General features: G+C 47.2%; 1 protein-coding gene across 2 annotated transcripts in view; it reads right to left on the bottom strand.

The window, feature by feature from the left end:
• Positions 1-25,830, bottom strand: part of znf516 (zinc finger protein 516) — a 152,990-nt gene that overhangs the window by 29,407 nt on the left and 97,753 nt on the right. For both annotated transcript variants that reach the window (XM_078217155.1, XM_078217156.1), the window contains exon 4: positions 14,917-16,464. In XM_078217155.1, the coding sequence (XP_078073281.1) occupies positions 14,917-16,464 (1,548 nt within the window). The remainder of the gene's footprint in view (positions 1-14,916; positions 16,465-25,830) is intronic.

Genomic DNA, 25,830 nt, shown 5'->3' with positions numbered 1-25,830 from the left:
CACAGACAGTGACCCAAGGCTGGAATTGAACCCAGGTCCCTGGCGCTGTGAAGCAGCAGTGCTAATTACTGTGACACCATGCCAAATGGTTAAGATGAGTGGCACTGATGGATTTAAGGGGAAGCTAAAGGGAGGGAGGAAGATAAGGGTAAGCTGTTCCGCCGAGATGGAGGATTGAAACATTGAATCTTTCAGTGCAGAAGAAGGCCATTCGGCCCATCTAGTTTGCACCGACCACAATCCCACCCAGGCCCTATCCCCATAACCTAGCTAGTCCCCCTGACACTAAGGGGCAATTTAGCATGGCCAATACACCTAACCCACACATCTTTCGGACTGTGAGAGGAAACCGGAGCACCCGGAGGAAACCCACGCAGACACGGGGAGAAAATGCAAACTCCACACAGGCAATGACCCAAGCCGGGAATCGAACCCGGGTCCCTGGTGCTGTGAGGCAGCAGTGCTAACCACTGTGCCACCGTGCTGCCCTATTGGAGGTGACTCGAATGGAGCATCAACACTGGCATAGACCAGTTAGGGCCGAATGGCCTGTTTCTGTTCCGTGAAGGCTTTGTGATTGTATCCTGGAATGCTCCAATGCAGCAACGAGGAGGTTATGTTGCCATCTGAGGACAAAGTCTCATTTTTTGAAGCTATTACAGCAATTTAACAGTACAATCACAAAAGATACCAGCTACCAAGACAGTTAGCTTGTGGCCAGAAAATAGCAATTTAATACAACACTTAGAGTTGGAGAGTGTACTAATAGCTGCCTGGAGCCACTGCCCTTTTTAATTTGAACATTTATGCTGAAGAAAGCAATCACTGACAACATTAATTATAAACATTTGAGTAAGAGTGCCCAATGCTTGCATTACTTACCATTTGGCCTCTGTCACTTTCCATCACTCTGGCTCACCCATGCATCATTCACACTTATAATGATGCACTTACTTATCTGACTGTCTGGTATCATATAAGGATGTCTTCTTCACAGGCTAAATCCACTGCAGGCTTAACTAGAAGACTTGATTCTTAATGACTGTCTATAACTAAAGACTGCATTTGCTGAATTTTAAGACATTCGATGCATAAATTGCTAATGCTAAAGTATCTGATATACTCTTACATTGTGACTCCAACAACTGCACAGTGGCACAGTGGTTAGCACTGCTGCCTCACAGTGCTAGGGACACGGGTTCGATTCCCGGCTTGGGTCACTGTCTGTGCGGAGTCTGCACGTTCTCCCCATGTCTGCGTGGGTTTCCTTCGGGTGCTCCAGTTTCCTCCAACTGTCTGAAAGGTTAGGTGCATTGGCCGTGCTAAATTCTCCCTCAGTGTACCCAAACAGGCACTAGACTGTGGAGATTAGGGGATTTTCACAGTAACTTCATTGCAGTGTTAATGTACGCCTTCTTGTGACGAATAAATAAACATTAAAACAACATTTTTAAAATTGTTACACTGTGCAGCCATGGACAGTTTATAATGGTTATCAGGGCAGTTGGGCACATGGTCTTTATACAGGAACAGATGGAGACCATTCAGTCATTGATTCACCTAATCATAGAATCCCTACAGTGTAGGGGAGGCCATTCAGGCAATCAAGTCTGCATCAACTCTCTGACAGAGTACCTCACCCAGGCCACTCCCCTTGCCCTCTCCCCATAACCCCACACATTTACCATGGCTAATCTATCTAATCAACACATCTTTGGACATTAAGGGCAGAATTTTCCCATCCTGCCCGCCATGGGAATCGTGGCAGGCATGGCAGGACCATGCAAAGTTCCGTTGACTTCGGTCGGGATTTTCCAGCCTTGGGGTGAGCGCGGTCGGAAAATCCTGCCCTAAGGGGCAATTTAACATGGCCAATCCACCTAACCTACACATCTTTGGACGCTAAGGGACAATTTAGCATGGCCAGCCCACCTAACCTGCACATCTTCGAACACTAAGGAGCAATTTAGCATGGCCAATCCACCTAACCTGCACATCTTTGGACACTAAGGGACAATTTAGCATGGCCAATCCACCTAACCTACACATCTTTGGACACTAAGGTACAATTTAGCATGGCCAGCCCACCTAACCTGCACATCTTTGGACACTAAACGGCTATTTAGCATGGCCAATCCACCTAACCTGCATATCTTTGGACACTAAGGGGCAATTTAGCATGGCCAACCCACCTAACCTGCACATCTTTGGACACTGAGGGACAATTTAGCATGGCCAATCCACCTAACCTGCACATCTTTGGACACTAAGGGACAATTGAGCATGATCAATCCCCCTAACCTATACATCTTTGCACTGTGGGAGGAACCTGGAGCACCCGGGGGAAACCCACGCAGACATGGGGAGAAAGTGCAAACTCTGCACAGACAATCACCCGAGGTCAGAATCGAACCCGGGTCCCTGGCGCTGGAAGGCTGCAGTGCTAACCACTCTGCCACCGCGCAGCCCTCTTGAGCCTGTTGTGCCACTCAGTTGGATCATGACTGATCTGTACCTTAACTCTGTCTCTCCATTTCGGGTTCTGTAACTCTCTTGCTTCGTAAAAATTGCTCAATTTTAGTTTTGACAGTTTTTGCTGATTCCAGCCTTGGCAAATTGTGAGCTGCGAGAGTTCTGGATTTCCATTCCAGCTTGTGTGTAGATGTGCTTGCTGATATCGCCCTTGGCTATAGGTTTAACATCATGCCCCCTATTTCCACCTCACTACCCCACTACCGCCACCCCCCCCCACCACCACCACCCACCCCGCCCCCCACCAATCCCCATTTGCTCATCTTAAACACATCAACAAAATCATCTTTCAATCTTCTACAATTCAGGGAACCAAATGCCAAGTCTGTGCAACCTTTCCGCATAATTAAGTCCTTTCTGCATCATTAGCAACAACAACTTAACAACTTTCATCTACATAGTGCCTTTAACGTCATGATTGGTCAGGTCAAAAGATGGTCACATTTCCAAAGACATGGGGTGGGATTTTACAGCCACGCTCGCCCTAAAACCGGTGAATCCCACCCGAGGTCAATGGACCTTTGAGTGCTCCGCGCCCCCGTCCCCCCAGCCTGCTACGATTCCCATGGCGGGGAAAATTCCCCCCAATGGACTGGAAATTTCACGTCTCGTCTGCCATGGGAATCGAAGCAAGCGGGACAGAAAATTCAGCGGGCCGTTTCAGGGTGCATTGTCCTTGGGCATGAATTTCCGGTCTTGGGGCGCACGTTGCTGGAAAATCCCGCCCACTCTCTATGGCGCGTTTGCTACCGGCATGAGCCCAATTGGTCACCCATGCCTGCGATACAAGGATGTCTGTAAGCCACACTCCCGTTGACCAACGGGAAACTCTCACCGCTGACCGGACTACCTGGAGACGAGCAGTCAGTAAGGGCATCGAAAAAGCAGAGGACAGAAGGACTGTCCAGACAGCAGAAAGAGAGGCCACAGAAAGGAAAACCATCAGTCGAACTCGGGCCAATGCTATCCCAGCTGCGGTAGGGACTGCCACTCACAAACCATCCTCCACAGCTACAATAGGCCATGTTCAGTTCAGAAGTGGCACACACCCTGGGCGCAGTCTGTCATTCCCCTCGAGGGTCAGATGCCTCTTAATGATAACATAATCGGGCTGGTCTGGCCCCGCCCATGGCGATGCCTGCTTCTAGCGGGACTGGAACATCCTGGCCAATGAAATATCCCAAAGTGCTTTTTAGGAGCCTTAGGAAACAAAGTGTGACACCGAGCCACATAAGGTGACATTAGCTCAGGAGGCCTAAAGCTTGGTCAAAGAGTTTAAAGTTTATTTATTAATGTCACACGTAGCCTTACATTAACACTGCAATGAAGTTACTGTGAAAATCCCCTAGCTGCCACACTCCGGCGCCTGTTCGGGTACACTGAGGGAGAATTTAACATGGCCAATGCGCCTAACCAGCACGTCTTTCAGACTGTGGGAGGAAACCGGAGCACCCGGAGAAGACCCATGCTGACATGGGGAGAATGTGCAAACTCCACACAGACAATGACCCAAGCCCCGGGAATTGAACCCGGTTCCCTGGCGCTGTGAGGCAGCAGTCCTAACCACTGTGTCACCATGCCACCCCGGGTTTGAAAGACTGTCTGAAAGGAAGAAAGTGAGGTGGAGAGGCCGAGAGATTTAGGGAAGGAATTCCAGAGCTTGGGACCTGAGCAACTGGAGGTACAGCCACCAATAGACAGATTAAAAATGAGGATGCACAGAGGGCAGAATCAGAGGGGTGCGGATATATTGGAGGATTGTATGGCTGGAGGGAGGAGCAAGGGCATGAAGGGATTTTGTTAAAAGTGTGAATAAATATCTGTTGCTGTTGTGTAATCTGACATTTGGAAAACACTGGCTGGAATTCTCTGGCCGTTCATGCCGGCGGGATTCTCTGGTCCCGGCAGTGGTACACCCCCTGCCGCAGGTTTCCTGATGGAATGGGGTGGTTTCAATGGGTGGGGGTTGCTGTCGCCAGGACTGGAAGTTCCCGCCAGCGGGATTGGAGGGAAAATCCCATCCAGTGCGTTCACAATCTTTCTTCCTAAGGACCATCCCACAATGTGAATACCAGTCCGTGATGCCAACACAAGTAAAACAGGAGCTCTATTACTCAGCGAGCCAATTGAGTGGCACCATTCCATAAGCATAGGGCAAAGCAAGGAGGTAGGCTTCTATGAACTAGACAGGGTAGGTGCAGGAAGGGTGTTTCTGATGGTGGGGTCACAGTCTGAGGATACAGGGGATACATTTAGGATGGAGGGGAGGAAACATTTCTTCACTCAAAGAGTGGTGAGCCTGTGGAATTCATTACCACAGGAATTAGTTGATGCCAAAATATTGAATGTATTCAAGAAGCAGCTAGATATAGCATTTGGGGCGAATGGGGTCAAAGGTTATGGGGAGAAAGCAGGATTAGGCTATTGAGTTGGACGATCAGCCATGATCGTGATGAATGGCGGAGCAGGTTCGAAGGGCCAAATGGCCTCTTCCTGCTCCGATCTTCTTTTTGTCTATGTTTCTAAGTGTTTTTCTTTAATGTATTCCTGGGACATGCGCATCGCTGGCTGCCCAGCATTTATTAACCATCCCTTGTTTCCCTTGCTAGGCCATTTCAGGGCGCAGTTGAGAGTCAACCACATTGCTGTTGCTCTGGAATCACACGTAGGCCAGACCGGGTGAGAGCGGCAGATTTCCTTCCCTAAAGGATATTAGTGAACCAGATGTGTTTTTCCGACAATGGTTTTATGGTCATCAGTAGATTCTTAATTCCAGATATTTTTTATTGAATTCAAATTCCATCAGCTGCCGTGGCGGGATTCAAACCCGGGTCCCCAGAACATTAGCTGAGTTTCAGGATTAATAGTCTAGCAATAATACCACTAGGCCATCGCCTCCCCATCACTTGGCATCACACTCAAACCAACTGAGTAAACTGAGCCTCCCCAACATGTAACCAATTTTCAAACCATTTTTGGTGCCGGCTCATGCAGCAAGGGCTCCAAATTGGCAAACAGGCAGGCAATGCCCCACAGATGCTTCCCATTGACGCTTCGGTGGCATTCCAAACAGCTCAGCCATAATCCTCGTTTGGGGCGGCATGGTGGCACAGTAGTTAACACTGTTGCTTCACAGCGCCAGGGACCCAGGTTCGATTCCCAGCTTGGGTCACTGTCTGTGCGGAATATACACGTTCTCCCTGTGTCTGCGTGGGTTTCCTCCGGATGCTCCAGTTTCCTCCCACAGTCTGAAAGACGTGCTGGTTAGGTGCATTGACCCGAGCAGGCCCCGGACTGTGACGACTAGGGGAATTTCACAGTAACTTCATTGCAGTGTTAATGTAAGCCTTACTTGTGACTAATAAATAAACTTTACTTACTTTAAAGCAAAAACAAGTCAATTGAACTGCAGACAAAATTCAAATTAATTCTTTCAGGAGCTTGTTCTTATAAAATCATCATAGAATCATAGAAATCCTACAGTGTAGAAGGAGGCCATTTGGCCCATCGAGTCTGCACCGACCACAATCCCACCCCAGGCCCCAACCCCACACATCTACCCCACACATCCCGGAACAACATGGGGCAATTTAGCATGGCAATGCACCTAACCCGCACATCTTTGGAGTGTGGGAGGAAACCAGAGCACCCCGAGGAAACCCACGTAGACACGGGGAGAACGTACAAACTCCACACAGACAGTGACCCAAGCTGGGTCCCTGGAGCTGCGAGGCAGCAGTGCTAACCGTGAGAATGAGAATAATATTCTGCAGCGTCAGTTTTGGGGAGGAAGGTCATGTAGAGGAGGGAGGGTCAGACAAGGATGAAACACCAACAACGAGATTCTCCGGCCGCGCTTGCCTGAAAACCGGGGAATCCCGCCCAAGATCAATGGACCTTTGCATGGTCGGTCCCCCGCCCGTTACAATGCCCTCGACAGGCAAGATGGGAGATTCCCACCGCAAGCCTAATTTTCAGAGGTTGGTGGAAACAAGACAATTGTTTTATTTTAAGAAAAGAAATATAGTTCTTGCAAATTTAAGATGCCCTGAACAACGTAAAGCATGACCAGCGATTAATGGGTCAGGAAGATCTATACTAACCGTATCGCTAATCGAGGCGGTACTTTGTGGGAATGCTGAAGTATACTCAAATGGATGTTATCTATGCTTCATTTCCATAATGCTGTTGGCAAATGAATTTATTTACATGTCCAATTCGAACTGTGGCAATGACAGCTGATAAATATGTAAAAGGTTACTTTACAGCCCAAGAAACAATCACATTTGCTTCCGGCACATATGGAGCTTTTAACTATGGAAATTAATTAGTACCACAGATCCTGGAAGAGTTTGCGTGTCTGTCAATTGTCAGACCGGGATGTTGTCACGGGATGGGTGGAGATTGGGAGAGAGAAACTTTGAAAATGAAATGCAGACAACACACAAAAAACAGAATAGGAAACAGTGCAACGCTAATGGAGAGAGTCCCGACCTGTGTGGGACTTCACGCGTGTCCTGGGTTGATTCCCACACCCTCCACAGTTAAACTCGCAGTGCTGTGCGCGAGTTGCAAGCATCCCTGTGGACATTGAGGGAAAGTTGAGAATAAAAGCCATCATTCCAGGACGAGACATCATTAGTATGTCTAATGTGTCATTATGCGAGGCTACCCTTCAGGCCCCGTATATGACAACTGTCAGGCTTCATCACTGTAACCTCTGCCAGGGCAGGCGCACAGGACGGAGAGGCTGCATGAATTACACCAAATTAAATGATGGAGCCCCGTGAGGTGCCCACTCTCGGCATGTCAGGTGTGTGCATTTCCGGGCCCCGCGCTTCAGCCCGTCCAGCCAGCCGTGTGCAGTGGGCACGTCAAAACATAAGAACATAAGAACTAGGAGCAGGAGTAGGCCATCTAGCCCCTCGAGCCTGCCCCGCCACTCAATAAGATCATGGCTGATCTGATAGTGGTTTAGTTCCACTTACCCGCCCGCTCCCCATAACCCCTAATTCCCTTATTGATCAGAAATCTATCTACCTGTGACAAAACGGGAGAGAGAAGCTGCGCGAGGGTGGCACGGTGGCACAGTGGTTAGCACCGCTGCCTCAGGGAACCGGGTTCGATTCCAGCCTTGGGTCACTGTCTGTGTGGAGTCTGCACGTTCTCCCCATGACTGCATGGGTTTCCTCCGGGTGCTCCGGTTTCTTCCCACAGTCCGAAAGATGTGCTGCTTAGGTTGATTGGCCGTGCTAAATTGCCACTTAGTGTCAGGGGGATTAGCAGGGTAAATACGTGGGATTACGGGGATAGTGGCTGGGAGGGATTGTGGTTGGTGTGGACTTGATGGGCTGAATGGCCTCTTTCTGCACTGTTGGGATTCTATGATTCTATGAGTGATGGGACAGGAGCAGCATCCAGCATTCTTCCATCCCTCTCGCCTGCAGGTATCTCAGAGGTGAAGCAAGAATGAGCAGATACATCACAGGCTCCTCAAATTATCCTCTGCAATCTCCCGACCCATCACTATCTATCTGAGCTTGGACAGTCGCGGGGGAGTGAGGGACATTAAGCAGACATCCACAAATGACCAAGACAGCACAAGAGGAAAGAAAATTGCTGCCTTTGTGTTTTGACTACAGATGCTGATGGGAAGGTTTACATCTTGTGATATGTATTTTCCAAATCTTTCCACGGGCCAATTAAACGACAATACAGGTGGAAGAGTTACTGGAGAGGATCACTTTTTCCTCCGTGTGTGTGTTTGTGAATTCAGGATCCCCGAGAGCATTTTCCGTCTGGTGACTGAAATTACTGGGCAAAGCCTGGGAAGCTTCATAAAACAACAGCAACAAATATTTGCATTTAAATACCCTTTCAAAGTAGGAAAACATCCTGGAGGCGGGGGGGGGGAGAGAGAGAGAGAGAGAGAGAGAGGGGGCGGGTAGTGCCCACAAGGGCAAAATCTGACCCCAAGCTCGATCAGGAGACATTTGGAGAGGTGACCAAAAGTTTGGTCTAAGAGGTCGGCTAGATGGAGAGTATTAAAAAAGAGAGAGAGAGGCAGAGGTTTAAAGAGAGAATTTTAGAGCTTGGATCACAGCTGCCAAAGATGAAACGATTAAAGCAAGGGTAAAATCTCGTTGTAGAACATATCTAATATACTCATCTGAAATGAATCATTCGGAATCATGGAATTGCAAAGGTGTTCTAAATCCATTCAATGCAACATATTTTGACTCCAAATAATCTCAATCTTCTCACTGCTGCCTCACTGCTCCAGGGACCAGGGTTCGGTTCCCGGCTCGGGTCACTGTCTGTGTGGAGTTTGCATGATCTCCCCATGTCTGCCCTGATTATCTTCCGGTTTCCTCCCACAGCTCAAAGACGTATATGATGGATGGGCCATGGTAAATTGCCCCTTAGTGTCAGAGGGGTTACGGGGTTAGGGCCAGGGTGGGATTATGGTCGGTGCAGTCTCGATGGGCTGAATGGCTTTGCTCTGTACTGTATGATTCTATGATTTTATGAAACATTAAATGGCTGCAGCAAGTGTTATAATGGGCTCAGAAAGTAACGCAATGTGCTGGATTCTTGGCAATCCTCTCATGTCACATGGCACATATTGTTGGAGGAAGTTTGAACTTGCTGGAAGATTTTACCCTCCTCCAACTGTCTGCAGCCTGGCTGGTCATTTCCATTTCAAAAGAAAAAATGTAATTGACTGAGCAGACTCCTTTAGAGATCTAGTTACAAGAGTTGGTCAAAGGCTTGGTGAGTAGCACACTTTCAGACTCCCCAAAGTCTATCCATCGTCTTATTTGGAGCGTGATGGAATTCTCTCCACTTGCCTGGGTGGGGTGGCTCCAACAACACTCAAAGAGCTCGACACCAATCAGGACAAAGCATCACCCTTGATTGGTGTCCCATCTTAAACATCCACTACTCCCTCCTTGGCCGACGCTAACAGCAGTGTGTACCACCTACAAAATGGCACAGTGACAACTCCAAAGCCCCTTTGGCAGCACCTTCCAAACCCACAAGCACCACCACCTAGACAGCAACACCCACATGGGAGCACCACCATCTTCAAAATCCCCTCCAAGTTATACACCACCCTGACTCGGAACTATATTGCTGTTCCTTCACTGCCACAGGGCTAAAATCCTGGAACTCCCCTCATAGGAGCACGGTGGGTGTACCAACATGACATGCACTGCAGCAGTTCACGAAGGCAACTCACCACCATCCTCTCAAGGGCAGTTAGTGATGGTGAATAAATGTTGACTCTTACAACCCGTGAATAAATAAAACAAAATCTCTGTGTTGTGATTGATCCAAGATGTTCTTGTCGCTTGTCCACACAATCATTAAGACTGCCTACTTTTATCAGCATAACATAGCCAAAATCCCACCCTGCCTCAGCTCATCTATTGCTGGGGAACTCATCAATGCCTTTGTTACTGCTGGGCTTCACTATTTCAATGCTCTCTTGGTCACACTCCTACCTCCCACCCCATAGAAACATATGTCGAGAAGGCAAATGCTACATCTCACAGCAGCAAAATGTGTATTGGGTTTCCTGTAGAAAGCACCATAGAAAGCATCCTTTCTGGTTGTATCACAGCTTGGTATGGCTCCTGCTCTGCCCAAGACCACAAGAAACTACAAAGAGTCATGAATGAAGCCCAGTCCATCTCGCAAACCAGCCTCCCATCCATTGACTCTGTCTACACTTCCTGCTGCCTCGGCAAAGCATCCAGCGTAATCAAGGACCCCATGCACGCCGGACATTCTCTCTTCCACCTTCTTCCGTCAGGAAAAAGATACAAAAGTCTGAGGACACATACCAACCGACTCAAGAACAGCTTCTTCCCTGCTGCTGTCAGACTTTTGAATGGACCTACCTCGCATTAAGTTGATCTTTCTCTACACCCTAGCTATGACTGTAACACTACATTCTGCACTCTCTTCTTTCCTTCTCTATGAATGGTATGCCTTGTCTGTATAGAGTGCAAGAAACATACTTTTCACTGTATGTTAACACATGTGACAATAATAAATCAAATCAAATCAAATTTAATAATTGACAGGATATTTTCTCTGATCTTTCACCAGTCTAGCAGTGAGCAGGAAGATGAGGAAAGGATTTTGTTGTGTTTCAGTCCATTGTATTTTCCGGTATCATTTTTCCCAGATAGAATGACAGAATCACACACCAGAGAAGGAAGCCCGTCATATGTGTGCCAGCTGTTTATAAGAGCTATCCAATTAACTACCCTGGCGGTGGCATTATGCCACCCTGCTGCCAATGGAAGTGGGGAATTCTCCAAATTTCCACTCCGGGATTATTAGCTGCAACAATAAGAAATAGGATCAGGAGTAGACCATTCAGCCCATCCAGCTGCTCCATCATTCAGCTAGATCATGGCTGACCTTCTACCTCAATGTAAATTTCCCGCATTGTCCCCGTATCCCTCGATATCTTAAATATCTAGAAACCTATTAAACTCTGTCCTGAATATGCTTAATGACAGGACCTCCACAGCCCTCTGAATTCCAAAGATTCGCCACGCCCTGAGTGAAGAGATTCCTCCTCATCTCAGTCCTAACGAACCTATCTTTTATTCTGAGGGGGTGGCCGGAATTCTCACGCCACGCCGCCGCTGCCAGGGAGAACGGAGAACTTGGGCCCAGACAAATCTCCGTTCGCTGCAGCAGGACTGGGGAATCCCAGCCGCGGGTGAGGCCGGAGAATTCTGGCCCTGTGCCCCCACCCTGTCAAGACCTGTAAGAACTGTGTATGCTTCAATGAGATCACCTCTCATTCTTCTGAACTCCAGAGAATATAGGCTCAATCTCCTCATAGGAAAATCCTGTCACCCCAGGGATTACTCTGATGAACCTTCGTTGCACTCCTTCTATGCCCAACACATCCTTCTTTCGGTAAGGAGACCAGAACTGCACACAATGCTCTAGGTGTGGTCTCACCAAGGCTCTACACAACTGCAACAAGACCTCCTCACTCCTGCATTCAAATCTACTTGCAATAAAGGCCAATATAACACTTGCTTTCTGAACTGCTCGTTGCGCCTGTATGTTAACTTTCAGCAACTTGTGACCAAGGGTATCTAGGTCCTTCTGGACATCAATACTTCCCAATCTCTCACTAATTAAGAAAAACTCTGCATTTCTGTTTGCCAAATTCAGCCTTTAAATCTGCTTCCCTCCTCACAGATGTTGCCAGACCTTCTGAGAATTTCCAACTTTTCTTGCTCTGATTTCAGATAAATTTCTGTTACCTATGTGAAGGAGGATAATATAAAACTTATAGTATAAAAGCCCCTCATTTGAAATTTATTACAGTAGGTAGACTAGGTTGAGGTAAAGATTACAAGGTGTCTTATATATAGAATAAAGATTCACCATGTGCCTAACACAATATACAAAGGTATTGTCTGTATAACCACAATTTAACCAAGCATTATAAAGTTAAACCGCATTATTAATGTGTTTTGTAAGCCTTGGCCAATGGGCATTGTAACTGCTCAGCATGATGGGAAATAGACTGTAGTAGACAGACCAAATTCTTTTGAGACAATGGAGTATAGAGAGAGCAGTTCTCCTTATTAGCTTGAGTCAGGCAGCTGCAAGTTAATTAGGGCTTTGGAATGTACAGGAGTGCATTAGCTCATGCTGATAATGGGACTGGACATTAGCAATAAAGTTGACTCCCCTGACCAATTAAAATTTGCAGGTGTTAGCAATATCCTTGAATCTACCGGATTTACATAGTTGGCTTTCCTAGTAACGAGGGAAGAACTTTACAGTGCAATGGACTAATGAGCTCCTAATCCTGCTGATAGGTAGAGTGTTATTGGCCAAGGTAATAATGTGTAATATTGTAATTGGACCCTCCAATTTGGGTGACAAGCTGGGCGGGAAGTCAAAGTGTTCAGAAGAGTATATCAACCTCACACTTGTACCATTCCGGCAGAAGGGATAGCCAGTACTTGCTGACTATCTTTTCTCCTGATGCATGCATTAGCAATAAACTTCTTTTCACTCTTTAACTCCATGCTGTCTTTTGTGGTCTCTGTCGTGGTTGAGTTCAGCTGAGTACAAGACCCCCCAGTGGGACACCCCGAAAAATTCCTCTTACACTATGTGTGGCCATACGATCACTGGTACATGTTACAACGCAGAGGTTGATCCCCCAAAGAGGAATATCTAATCTCATCTCATAATCTGTTAAAAGTGTGTGGGAAGGTGTGAACTGTCCTTCAGTAACGTTTAGTGGGTAACTCACAGAAATACCTGACACTCACTTTAAGATGAACACGGAACAATTTATTTATTTAACTAACCGGGAACTTTAACTAAACAAGTAACATACTGAATAAAGGAAGTTTCAACTGGAATGCTGTTCAAATAAGTACAATATCCATTCATTAACTAAAAAAAAAATAGAATTTAGTCACTCTCAGAAAGATATACAACAAGGTTTTGTGTCTTTTGGAACCTTCTGGAGTATCTTAATTTTTTTCTCTGTAAGTTCTTTTTTGATTTGTACCTTTCGCTGGTTCGATGGTGCGTTCCCTGAAGAGATATATAAAGCTGGCAGGGTATAGAGAGCTGCGGATGGAATGCATCCCAGGGTACTGAAAGAAATACCAGAGGTAATAGCGGATGCGTTAGTGGTTATTTATCAAAATTCGTTGGATTCTGGGGTAGTGCCGGCGGATTGGAAAACGGCTAATGTTACGCCGCTGTTTAAAAAAGGAAATAGACAAACGGCGGTAACTACAGGCCGGTTAGCTTAACGTCTGTAGTCGGGAAAATGCTGGGATCCATCATTAAAGAAGAAATAGCAGGCCATCTGGATAAGAATGGTTCGATTAAGCAGACGCAGCATGGATTCATGAGGGGAAAGTCGTGCTTGACGAACTTGTTGGATTTTTATGAAGATGTGACTAGTGCGGTTGATGGAGGGGAACCGGTGGATGTGGTGTTTTTGGATTTCCAAAAGGCGTTTGATAAGGTGCCTCACAAAAGGTTGCTGAAGAAGATTGGGTCACACGGAGTTGGGGTGGGGTGTTAGCGTGGATTGGGGATTGGCTATTCGACAGGAAACAGAGAGTCGGAATAAATGGGTGCTTTTCTGGTTGGCAGATGGTAACTAGTGGCGTGCCGCAGGGATCGGTACTGGGGCCTCAACTATTTACCATTTATATAGATGATCTGGAGGAGGGGACTGAGTGTAGGGTAACAAATACTGTGTGCAGTATTGGTCCCCTTATTTGTGGAAGGATATATTGGCCTTGGAGGGAGTGCAGAGAAGGTTCACCAGGTTGATACCAGAGATGAGGGGTGTTGATTATGAGGAGAGACTGAGCAAATTGGGTTTGTATTCGTTGGAATTTAGAAGGCTGAGGGGGAATCTTATAGAGACCTAATAAGATAATGAAGGGGCTGGATAGGGTAGAGGTGGAGAGATTCTTTCCACTTAGAAAGGAAGCTAGAACTAGAGGGCACAGCTTCAAATAAAGGGCGGTCAGTTTAGGACAGAGTTGAGGAGGAGCCTCTTCTCTCAGAGGGTGGTGAATCTGGAATTCTCTGCCCACTGAAGTGGTGGAGGCTACCTCGTTGAATATGTTTAAATCACGGATAGATGGATTCCTGATCAGTAAGGGAATTAGGGGTTATAGGGATCAGGCGGGTAAGTGGAACTGATCCATTTCAGATCAGCCATGATCTTATTGAATGGCGGGGCAGGCTCGAGGGGCTAGATGGCCTACTCCTGCTCCTATTTCTTATGTTCTTATGTTCTTATGCTCCCTCCCTCTCGAGACTTGAGAGGTGGCAGTTGCTTTCTCTTGTTTTTCCCCCTTGCACTCTCTTTTATCCTGTGATGACCTATCAATTTTCCTACAATAGGATTGGTCTGCTGTTGTCAACAGCATCAAATTCAAATCTTATAGGTTCTTGGTAGCTGAGTGTCTGCTTTAAATTGAGTGGGCAAAATTCAAAAACATTCAAATGCCTGAAGGCATCCCTGTTGCCTGGCCTTTGATACAAATGTTTCGGCTTGGATTCAGTATGTACTTTGCATTTTAGACCTCCAATTACTGAATGAAAACACCAGCTTTTAAAGGGACCACACAATCTTTTTCCCTCCAGCATTTTCACTCTTTTTACATCTTTACAAACTCAACTTCGCAACATATACCATTATTGAGGCTTAACTTTATTGTGTATTGGTTACTAATCTGCACATTCATGCCGAAACCAGTTTGTGCGAGCCATCTGCATCAAAAAAGCCAGAAAAAGCACACCATCTTATTGTAGAGTTTCAAAAGTGACTGAAACATTAACTTCTTTCACCTGTTGGATCCACAAAGGGACTGTTCGCTCCCCAGCTTTGATACAGGGCAGACAGGTCTTGTGGACTGTAGCTCGTCAGCATGTCAAAAGCACCCCCGTGCTTTACCCTATGTCCTGCTGCTGGTGGTGACTCCGTCTCGACAGTGCGTAGCGATGTAGAAAGACCCGCTGGACTGAAGCGACGTGACATCAACAGATTGGTCTGCCCATCTCGTACACAGTGCCCTGATGACGCCAGCTTGGTTGCACCTACTGACCCCTGCTCCACTTGAAACAGAGCATTGGCTTTAGGCTTAGTCTGCTGGCCAGTTCTGAGCAAGCTCTGGCATTCTGGCTTTTGACCAGCTTGGATATGTGTTGGGTACAATTGGCGGTCATTACCAGAAACCGCACCACTGACATTGCCCTCTGGAAAAAATTGATCTTTCGCCATACTCTCGGTTAGTATTCTGAATCTCAGAGCCGCAGATTGTCTGTCAGCCAACTTGTTCTCAAAATTACCAGCCTGTAGAGTTTTGTGCTCTAAACTTGGCCGCACTTTTCGTTCTGAAATAAAGCCATGCTGCTTATGGTTGGTTGGTTGCTGGTACCAGTAATTATCTGGGCCTCCAGACCCAGTCAGAGGGAGGGAATCTCTGGGCTGTGATGGGTAAAGTAATCGGCTAGTGATCCCTGACAACATGGGGGCCGCTTCAGGTGTTGGTGATTGCCTTTGGCACCGGGGGTGGGCACGTACATGTGTAGGGGTGAGCATGGGGGAGCTCTCTTTACCGTTCAGTACAGGAGGAGGGCCTGTGCGCCGACTCCTCACAACGCCGACCGAGTCGCGATTCGTGGCTTTCCACCCGTTCCTGGTGAGCCATTTTGGAGTGGGCCTGCTGAGGTTTAGCTTGTGCTGCACACGCTGATGCATCAGGAGCACCTCTGGGTAGAGTGTCGCATGATTGCAAAACTGACAAAAGTGCGTGACCATGGCATCCTGCGTCGGTGAGGTAGGCGAAGCCTTCAAGAAGAAATTATCCTTGCAGGTGACCTCTTTGAAAAACGCTAAGGTCAAATCCAAAGGAAACTCGTCCTGTGCTGTGTTTGTGGTGGGATTGATGGTGTGCGCTTTATCTGCACCAACCGACGCTCCTTCCACACTTAGAACATTGCGAGTTGACTCCTCCCCGAGAGGTGACTCTGAATTCCTTCCACCGTTTGATGCATTCTGACTGCTCGGCGGTGAACTGGGCGGGAGGATATTCTCTGTGACTCTGTAAGATCCAGAAGGCTCCTCTTTCTGTTGTCCACTCGGCGCTTGAGCTTCAGAAACAGCGCCGTGTTCCCCAGAGGCCATGGCCGCCACTTCAACGTCCAAACAGCGAGTCGCGTCCCCAGGAGAATGACTGATTCCAGGCAAAGGGTCATGAATCCTGTCGAGGGGATCTGGAATGTCTTCCTGAGATTCACTATGAGGAGCTCGGAGATGGGAGGGTGAGTGGCACTTTAGTGGAGGTGACTCAGTTGCAGCGGAGTGGCCTGGAACATGGTTGTATGGCTTTTCTCCTACGGAGATAAAACAAAACGCAACAGGTTTTCAAAACAGCTACATTCACAACGTAAAATACACTTGCTGCCCACACATCAAGAACTTGGTGCCCACACACCAAGAACTTGGTGCCCACACACCAAGAACTTGGTGGCACCCATCTTATGATGGAAAAGAGTTGCATTTCGATTGCACTTTTCATGACCTGAGGACATCCCAAAAACACTCTACGGCCAATGGCGTACTTCTTGTTGTAATGTGGCAAATGCAACAGCCAATCAGTGTGCAGTAAGCTGCCATAAGCACCAATGAGATAAATGACTGAATCCTCCATTTTTACAGATATTGATTGTAGGATAAACATGTCCGGGACACTGGGGCGAACCCCCCTGCTCTACTTCCAATAATAACTCTGGAATTGTTTTGTAAATTCATTCATGGGATATGGGCATCGCTGGCAAGGCTGGCATTTGTTGCCCATCCCCAAATGCCCATTGAACTAAGTGTCTGGCTCGGCCATTTCAGGGGGCAGTTAAGAGTCAACCACATTGCTGTGGCTCTGGAGTCACATGTAGGCCAGACCGGATCAGGGCGGCAGATTTCCTTCCCTAAAGGACATCAGTGAACCAGATGGGTCTTTACAACAATCGATAGTCGTTTCAAACAAAAACAGAAAATGCTGGAAAATCTCAGCAGGTCTGACAGCATCTGTGGAGAGAGAATAGAGCCAACCTTTTGAGTCTGGTCCAAATAGATGGTCAAATAGGCAGATTTTAAGGAGCATTTTAAAGGATTCAAGGGAGGTGGCGAGGTGGAGAGGGCATATTGCAATACTCACAGCCTGAGCAACTGAAGGCACAGCCATCAATGATGGAGTAAGTAACACTGGGGGGGACACAAAAGGCTTGAATTAGAGGAGTGCAGTTATCTCGGAGTGTTGTGAGGCTGGAGAAGATCCGGAATTTAAGAGAGATGAGTTCATAGAACCATAGAATCCTACAGTGAAGAACATAAGAACATAAGAACATAAGAAATAGGAGCAGGAGTAGGCCATCTAGCCCCTCGAGCCTGCCCTGCCATTCAATAAGATCATGGCTGATCTGAAGTGGATCAGTTCCACTTACCCGCCCGATCCCCATAACCCCTAATTCCCTTACTGATCAGGAATCCATCTATCCGTGATTTAAACATATTCAACGAGGTAGCTGTGGTGAACCATAGATGGATACCACTATGGGTACTTGTACATATGTTACTCTTGTTACTGTTGGGGTTAGGGTTTGGGTGTTCCACCTGTTATTATTGTTTATGTGGTACACTCCGTTCCGCTCCGCCTTCTTACAGGAGTATAAAGGTCACTGCTACTTCCTAGTAGCCTTTAGTCTGGGATAATATTGTTAAATAGTGTGCTCCTATTTTGTTGTGAATAAAAGCCTTTATTCCCGGGTACGTCCTAGCCTCCCGTGTGAATCAATCGCGCATCAGTAGCCTCCACCACTTCAGTGGGCAGAGAATTCCAGAGATTCACCACCCTCTGAGAGAAGAAGTTCCTCCTCAACTCTGTCCTAAACTGACCCCCCTTTATTTTGAGGCTCTGCCCTCTAGTTCTAGCTTCCTTTCTAAGTGGAAAGAATCTCTCCACCTCTACCCTCTCCAGCCCCTTCATTATCTTATAGGTCTCTATAAGATCCCTCCTCAGCTTTCTAAATTCCAATGAGTACAAACCCAATCTGCTCAGTCTCTCCTCATAATCAACACCCCTCATCTCCGGTATCAACCTGGTGAACCTTCTCTGCACTCCCTCCAAGGCCAATATATCCTTCCGCAAATAAGGGGACCAATACTGCACACAGTATTCCAGCTGCGGCCTCACCAATGCCCTGTACATATGCAGCAAGACATCTCTGCTTTTATATTCTATCCCCCTTGCGATATAGGCCAACATCCCATTTGTCTTCTTGATCACCTGTTGCACCTGCAGACTGGGTTTTTACGTCTCATGCACAAGGACCCCCAGGTCCCTTTGCACAGTAGCATGTTGAAATTTTTTTCCATTTAGATAATAATCCAATTTGCTATTATTTTCTCCAAAGTGAATAACCTCGCATTTGTCAACGTTATACTTCATGTGCCAGATCCTCGCCCACTCACTCAGCCTGTCCAAATCTCTCTGCAGACCTTCTACGCCCTCCACACGATTCACTTTTCCACTTATCTTTGTGTCGTCTGCAAACTTTGTTACCCCACACTCAGTCCCCTCCTCCAGATCGTCTATATAAATGGTAAATAGTTGGGGCCCCAGTACCGATCCCTGCGGCACGCCACTAGTTACCATCTGCCAACCAGAAAAGCACCCATTTATTCCGACTCTCTGTTTCCTGTCGGATAGCCAATCCCCAATCCACGCTAACACCCTACCCTCCACTCCGTGTGACCCAATCTTCTTCAGCAACCTTTTGTGAGGCACCTTATCAAACGCCTTTTGGAAATCCAAAAACACCGCATCTACCGGTTCCCCTCTGTCAACCGCACTAGTCACATCTTCATAAAAATCCAACAAGTTCGTCAAGCACGACTTTCCCCTCATGAATCCATGCTGCGTCTGCTTAATCGAACCATTCTTATCCAGATGGCCTGCTATTTCTTCTTTAATGATGGATCCCAGCATTTTCCCAACTACAAACGTTAAGCTAACCGGCCTGTAGTTACCCGCCTTTTGTCTATTTCCTTTTTTAAACAGCGGCGTAACATTAGCCGTTTTCCAATCTGCCGGCACTACCCCAGAATCCAACGAATTTTGATAAATAACCACTAACGCATCCGCTATTACCTCTGACATTTCTTTCAGTACCCTGGGATGCATTCCATCCGGGCCCGGGGACTTGTCCACCTTCAGTCCCGTTAGTCTACCAAGCACTGCTTCCCTGGTAACATTAATTGTATTGAGTACCTCTCTTCCTACCAACCCTCTATCGTTAATATTTGGTAAACTATTTGTGTCTTCCACCGTGAAGACCGACATAAAAAACTTATTTAAAGTTTCAGCCATTTCCTCATTTCCCACTATTAAATCCCCCCTCTCGTCCTCCAAGGGTCCAACATTCACTCTTGCCACTCTATTCCCTTTTATATATTTGTAAAAGCTTTTACTATCATTTTTTATATTTAGAGCTAGCCTAGCTTCATAACCTATCTTTCCTTTCTTTATCGATTTCTTAGTCGTTCTTTGTTGTTTCTTAAAGTTTTCCCAATCTTCCGATTCCCCACTATCTTTGGCCATAGAAGGAGGCCATTTGGCCCATCGAGTCTGCATCGACCACAATCCCACCCAGGCCCTATCCCCATAACCCCATGTATTTACTCTAGCTAGTCCCCCTGACACTAAGAAGCAATTTAGCATGGCCAATCCACCTAACCCACACATCTTTGGACTATGGGAGGAAACCGGAGCACCCGGAGGAAACCCACACAGACACGGGGAGAATGTGCAAACTCCACACTGACAGTGACCCAAGCCAGGAATTGAACCCGGGTCCCTGGCGCTGTGAGGCAGCAGTGCTAACCACTGTGCCACCCCGATGGGCGCCATGGTAGTGCGTGAAAACAAGGGGCTGGAATTTGGTCAGTGCCGCACCATTCCCGTTCGCGGAGCTGGAAATGTGTGCCACCTCCCTCTTCCTGCTTTCTCCTGCTTCCCACGGGATTGCAATTTAAATTGAAGGTGCTGTCGATGTGAATGGGAGACGCATGTGATTCAGTGGCGGGAGATGCTTTTCCGTGGAAACTCCAAGCAATGGAGCAGCTATGGGCGGATTATATTAGAACATGCTGGACATATACCGAGGCTCTGCCTCATGGCAATAACTTTTCTGCCCAACACAACTGCGTGGACATCGGAACACAAAACTGCCATGGGTGATTTCCAAAATTAAATGTCATCTATAAATATTTCACATCACATTGGTTTGACCTTTTTGCATCATTCTGATTGAGACTAGCTTTGTCAGAGAGCTAAATGTACTGGCACACCTCATGCAGTGATGGTTACAGGGGAGCTAGAGACAGTTCCTTCATTGTGGAAGAAACAATATTGTGTTTTTTTGTTCACTCTTTACTGAGCAGGAGCAGGCTTGAAGGGCCAAATGGTCTCCTCCTGCTCCTATCTTCTTCTATGAATGTTCATTTTAGTGTCCTGTGTACACATCACTCTGCCGAGTGTGGCTGAACTTGCAGGTTCAACTGCCCCCACCTCGCCTGTGCAGATGTTCTCCCAGATCACTCAACAAGGATGACTGAATTGTTGAACTCAAAGCCCTGTAAAGACTGCCAGCCAACACACATTTGGACAGTACTGACACTGTCCCCTATTTTCTGGGCATCGCTGATGCTTCCCATTGCCAACTCCTCCCCTCACGTTATCGAGGCTGCTGCTTGCTTCCTACTTCATTCCTCCATGCCACTCCGCAACCTCCCATCCCCCCCACCAATGACTCACCCTGGCCGTTCCGGGGCCTCCATGCAAGCTGTCTTTCTCCCGCTCCCCTCTTTCATGCCTTAGGGTTAAACCAGAAACACCGCTGACCTTTCACACAACTGCACAAAACTGACTGGCACACACCACCTTTCAGCAAAGGTCAACCGGATGCCACGAGGTTCTCCTGTGCTGCCGACTTTATCTTGAAGGTAGAGCGTAATTTTAAAAAGGTTTGCACCAATGAATATTCGCAGCATAGAAACATGTTACACGTTGGAACCCGCCACAGGTCAGCTTGAAACTGCAACCATGCCGCAAGAAACTACAAAGGGTTGTGAACGTAGCCCAGTCCCATCATGCAAACCAACCTCCCATCCATTTACACTTCCCACTGCCTCGGGAAAGCAACCAACATAATCAAGGACCCCACGCACCCCAGACACACTCGGCGGGATTTTATAGCCTCGCTCGTCCCGAAACCGTAAATTCTCACCTGAGGTCAACGGACATTTCCATGTTCCGCCCCTCACCCACTCCAATTCCCATGGTGAGTAGGGCAGTAAAATTCCAGCCACTCTCTTCCACCTTCTTCCATCGGGAAAACGATATAAAAGTCTGAGGTCATGTACCAACCGACTCAAGAACAGCTTCTTCCCTGCTGCCGTCAGACTTTTGAATGGGCCTACCTCGCACTAAGTTGATCCTTCTCTACACCCTAGCTATGACTGTAACACTATGGGTGGGATTTTACGCTCGTCCCGTGTAACGACTTTAATCAGGCAATTGAGGTGGGCCTGTTAGAATATGAACTCCCTGATTAAGGGCCAAATTGATGGGCCAATCATGGAGCCTCTTGTTTTGTACGTAACAGTGTTGGGGCCACAGCTGTTCTCTTTATATATTAACGATCTAGATGACGGGACTGGGGGCATTCTGGCCAAGTTTGCCGATGATACAAAGATAGGTGGAGGGGCAGGTAGTATTGAGGAGGTGGGGAGGCTGCAGAAAGATTTAGACAGTTTAGGAGAGTGGTCCAAGAAGTGGCTGATGAAATTCAACGTGGGCAAGTGCGAGGTCGAACACTTTGGAAAAAAGAATAGAGGCATGGACTATTTTCTAAACGGTGACAAAATTCATAATGCTAAAGTGCAAAGGGACTTGGGAGTCCTAGTCCAGGATTCTCTAAAGGTAAACTTGCAGGTTGAGTCCGTAATTAAGAAAGCAAATGTAATGTTGTCATTTATCTCAAGAGGCTTGGAATACAAAAGCAGGGATGTACTTCTGAGGCTTTATAAAGCACTGGTTAGGCCCCATTTGGAGTACTGTGAGCAATTTTGGGCCCCACACCTCAGGAAGGACATACTGACACTGGAGCGGGTCCAGCGGAGATTCACACGGATGATCCCGGGAATGGTAGGCCTGACATACGATGAACGTCTGAGGATCGTGGGATTGTATTCATTGGAGTTTAGGAGGTTGAGGGGAGATCTAATAGAAACTTACAAGATAATGAACGGCTTAGATAGGATGGACGTAGGGAAGTTGTTTCCATTAGCAGGGGAGACTAGGACGCGGGGGCACAGCCTTAGAATAAAAGGGAGTCACTTTAGAACAGAGATGAGGAGAAATTTCTTCAGCCAGAGAGTGGTAGGTCTGTGGAATTCATTGCCACAGAGGGCTGTGGAGGCCGAGACGTTAAGCGTCTTCAAGACAGAAATTGATAAATTCTTGATTTCTCGAGGAATTAAGGGCTATGGGGAGAGAGCGGGTAAATGGAGTTGAAATCAACCTACCAGAAGGACGTGGAGGCTTTGGAGAGAGTACAGAGGAGGTTTACCAGGATGTTGCCTGGTATGGAGGGGCTTGGTTATGAGGAGAGATTGGGGAAACTGGGGTTGTTCTCCTTGGAAAGACGGAGGATGAGGGGAGACTTAATAGAGGTGTATAAAATTATGAAAGGCATAGATAGGGTGAACGGTGGGAAGCTTTTCCCCGGGTCGGTGGTGACGTTCACGAGGGGTCATAGGTTCAAGGTGAAGGGGGGGAGGTTTAACACAGATATCAGAAGGACATATTTCACACAGAGGGTCGTGGGGGCCTGGAATGTGTTGCCGGGCAAGGTGGTGGAGGCGGACACACTGGGAACGTTTAAGACTTATCTAGACAGCTATATGAACGGAGTGGGAATGGAGGGATACAAAAGAGTGATCTAGTTTGGACCAGGGAGCGGCGCGGGCTAATTGTTCCTGGTTTCTCGTTTCAAGGCTTCATTCTACGATCATCTTACTGGTGCCAGTACAGAGTGAGACTGCGGATAGTTGGGAACCTGTCTCGGGGGCAGGGGATTCATATGGTGTTCGTGGAAGTGGAAATGACTAGGGTTGGGAAGCATTTTCCGATCGGGGCCATTGTGATCTCCAGGACTCGTTTCGATCGCCTCAGGGGGTCGGAGAGGAATTTCCCAGATTTTTTTTTCCCCATATTGGCCCTGGGGTTTTTCACTCTGGGTTTTCGCCTCTCCCTGGAGATCACATGGTCTGGAATGGGGGGGTGGGGGTAAGTTAATAGGTTGTAATGAACAAAGCATCGTAGCTGTGAGGGACAGCTCGGTGGATAGGATATTGGTATGTAGATAGGCTGGAAAATTGGGCGGGGATCCTGGATTCAGGATTCAATCCTGGACCGGGGAGCGGCGCGGGCTTGGAGGGCCGAAGGGCCTGTTCCTGTGCTGTATTGTTCTTTGTTCTTTGTTCTTTGATTGAATGGTGGAGTGGACTCGATGGGCCGAATGGCCTTACTTCCGCTCCTATGTCTTATGGTCTTATGGTAACCAGGCGTGTCAGTTCCTCTGGGACTCCTAGTGTAGACTGCTCACTGAAAGCACTCTGTATGCTGCTGTCAGACTTATAAATAAAGGGATTTTGGTGAAGGGACTCCGAGGACCTATTACATTCCAAAACCGTAAAATCCCGTCCGAGGCCAATGGGCCTTCCCATTGTCTGCCCCTCACCCGCTCCAATTGCAATGGCGGTGGGGTGGTAAAGCTCCGGCCTCTATTCTGCACCCTCTTCTTTCCTTCTCCCCTATGTATTCTATGAATGGTATGTTTTGCCTGTACAGCACGCAAGATACAATACTTTTCACTGTATCCCAATACATATGACAATAATAAATGAATTCAAATCTAATGCCGCTGATTTTATCACCCAATTGCAACCCGTTGTGGGGAAATCAGCATTTCAGCTCCCGTTCCACGCGCTATGCTTCATGCTCTTGTGAGCTCCAAATGGAACACTGGAAATCTTGCTCCAAGTCCCAGTCCAGTTCTGCATTTCTGCCAATTACTTACTTATAAATCCTCAGCAAGTTCAGATGTTATTCATTATTAAGTATAATTGCTGTGCCAAAACGTTTTAGTAGCATTTTTTTCTAAATGCTCTCATTTTGCGTTTGCCATTTACTATGTTGTAAACCCTATCAATCTAATTGCTCTATGCTGCTGTTTATATTACATACAAATATAGAAATTAATAGCAGGCGTAGGCCATTCAGCCCCTCCAGTCTGCTTTGCCATTCAATAAGATCATGGCTGATCTGATTGTGGCCTCATCTCCACATTCTGCCTAGCCCCTGATAACCTTTGACTCCCTTGTTAGAACCATAGAACCATAGAAAATTACAGCTCAGAAACAGGCCTTTTGGCCCTTCTTGTCTGTGCCGAACCATTTTTTGCCTAGTCCCACTGACCTGCACTTGGACCATATCCCTCCACACCCCTCTCATCCATGAACGCGTCCAAGTTTTTCTTAAATGTTAAAAGTGACCCCGCATTTACCACTTTATCCGGCAGCTCATTCCACACTCCCACCACTCTGCGTGAAGAAGTCCCCCCTAATATTCCCTTTAAACTTTTCTCCTTTCACCCTTAACCCATGCCCTCTGGTTTTTTTCTCCCCTGGCCTCAGCGGAAAAAGCCTGTTTGCATTCACTCTATCTATACCCATCAAAATCTTATACACCTCTATCAAATCTGTCAGTCAAGAATCTCTCGTTCACTACCTTAAAAATACTCATTGACCCTGCTCACAGGATTCGCAACACTCCAAGAGAAAAAAGTTCATCTCATCTCTGACTTAAATGAGAGACCCCTTATTCTTATTATGTACCCCCTGGTTCTAGTTTCTCCCACAAGTCGAAACATAGAAACATAGGAAATAGGAGCAGGAGGTGGCCATTCGGCCCTTCAAGCCTGCTCCGCCATTCATTATAATCATGGCTGATCATCCAACTCGATGGCCTAATCCCACCTTCTCCCCATATTCTTTGAACCCCTTCGTCCCAAGTGCTATATCTAATCCCTTCTTGAAAACATTCAATATTTTGGCCTCACTCGCTTTCTGTGGTAGTGAATTCTACAGATTCACCACTCTCTGGGGGAAGAAATCTCTCCTCTTCCCAATCCTAAAAGGTTTACCTCTTATCCGCAAACTATGACCCCTAGTTCTGGATTCCCCCAAAATCGGGAACATCATAGAATCATAGAATCCCTACAGTGCAGAAGGAGGCCATTCGGCCCATTGAGTCTGCACTGAACACAATCCCACCCAGGCTGTATTCACGTAACCCCTCATATTTACCCTGCTAATTCCCAACATTAGGGTTAATTTAGCATGGTCAATCAACCTAACTGCACATCTTTGGACTGTGGGAGGAAACTGGAGCACCTGGAGGAAACCCATGCAGGCATGAGGAGAACGTGAAAACTCCACACATTGACCCGAAGCCAGAAATGAACCTGGGTCACTGGTTCTGTGAGGTAGCAGTGTACCACTGTGCCACCCCAAGCTATCCTTAAACTATGACCTCTAGTTCTGGACTTCCCCACCATCGGGAAGATCCTTTCTGTGTC

The sequence above is a fragment of the Mustelus asterias genome, chromosome 7 (genome assembly GCF_964213995.1).
Source record: "Mustelus asterias chromosome 7, sMusAst1.hap1.1, whole genome shotgun sequence".
Taxonomy (NCBI): domain Eukaryota; kingdom Metazoa; phylum Chordata; class Chondrichthyes; order Carcharhiniformes; family Triakidae; genus Mustelus; species Mustelus asterias.
Note: the sequence above shows the minus strand (reverse complement) of the source record. Positions and strands in the feature narration are given on the sequence as shown.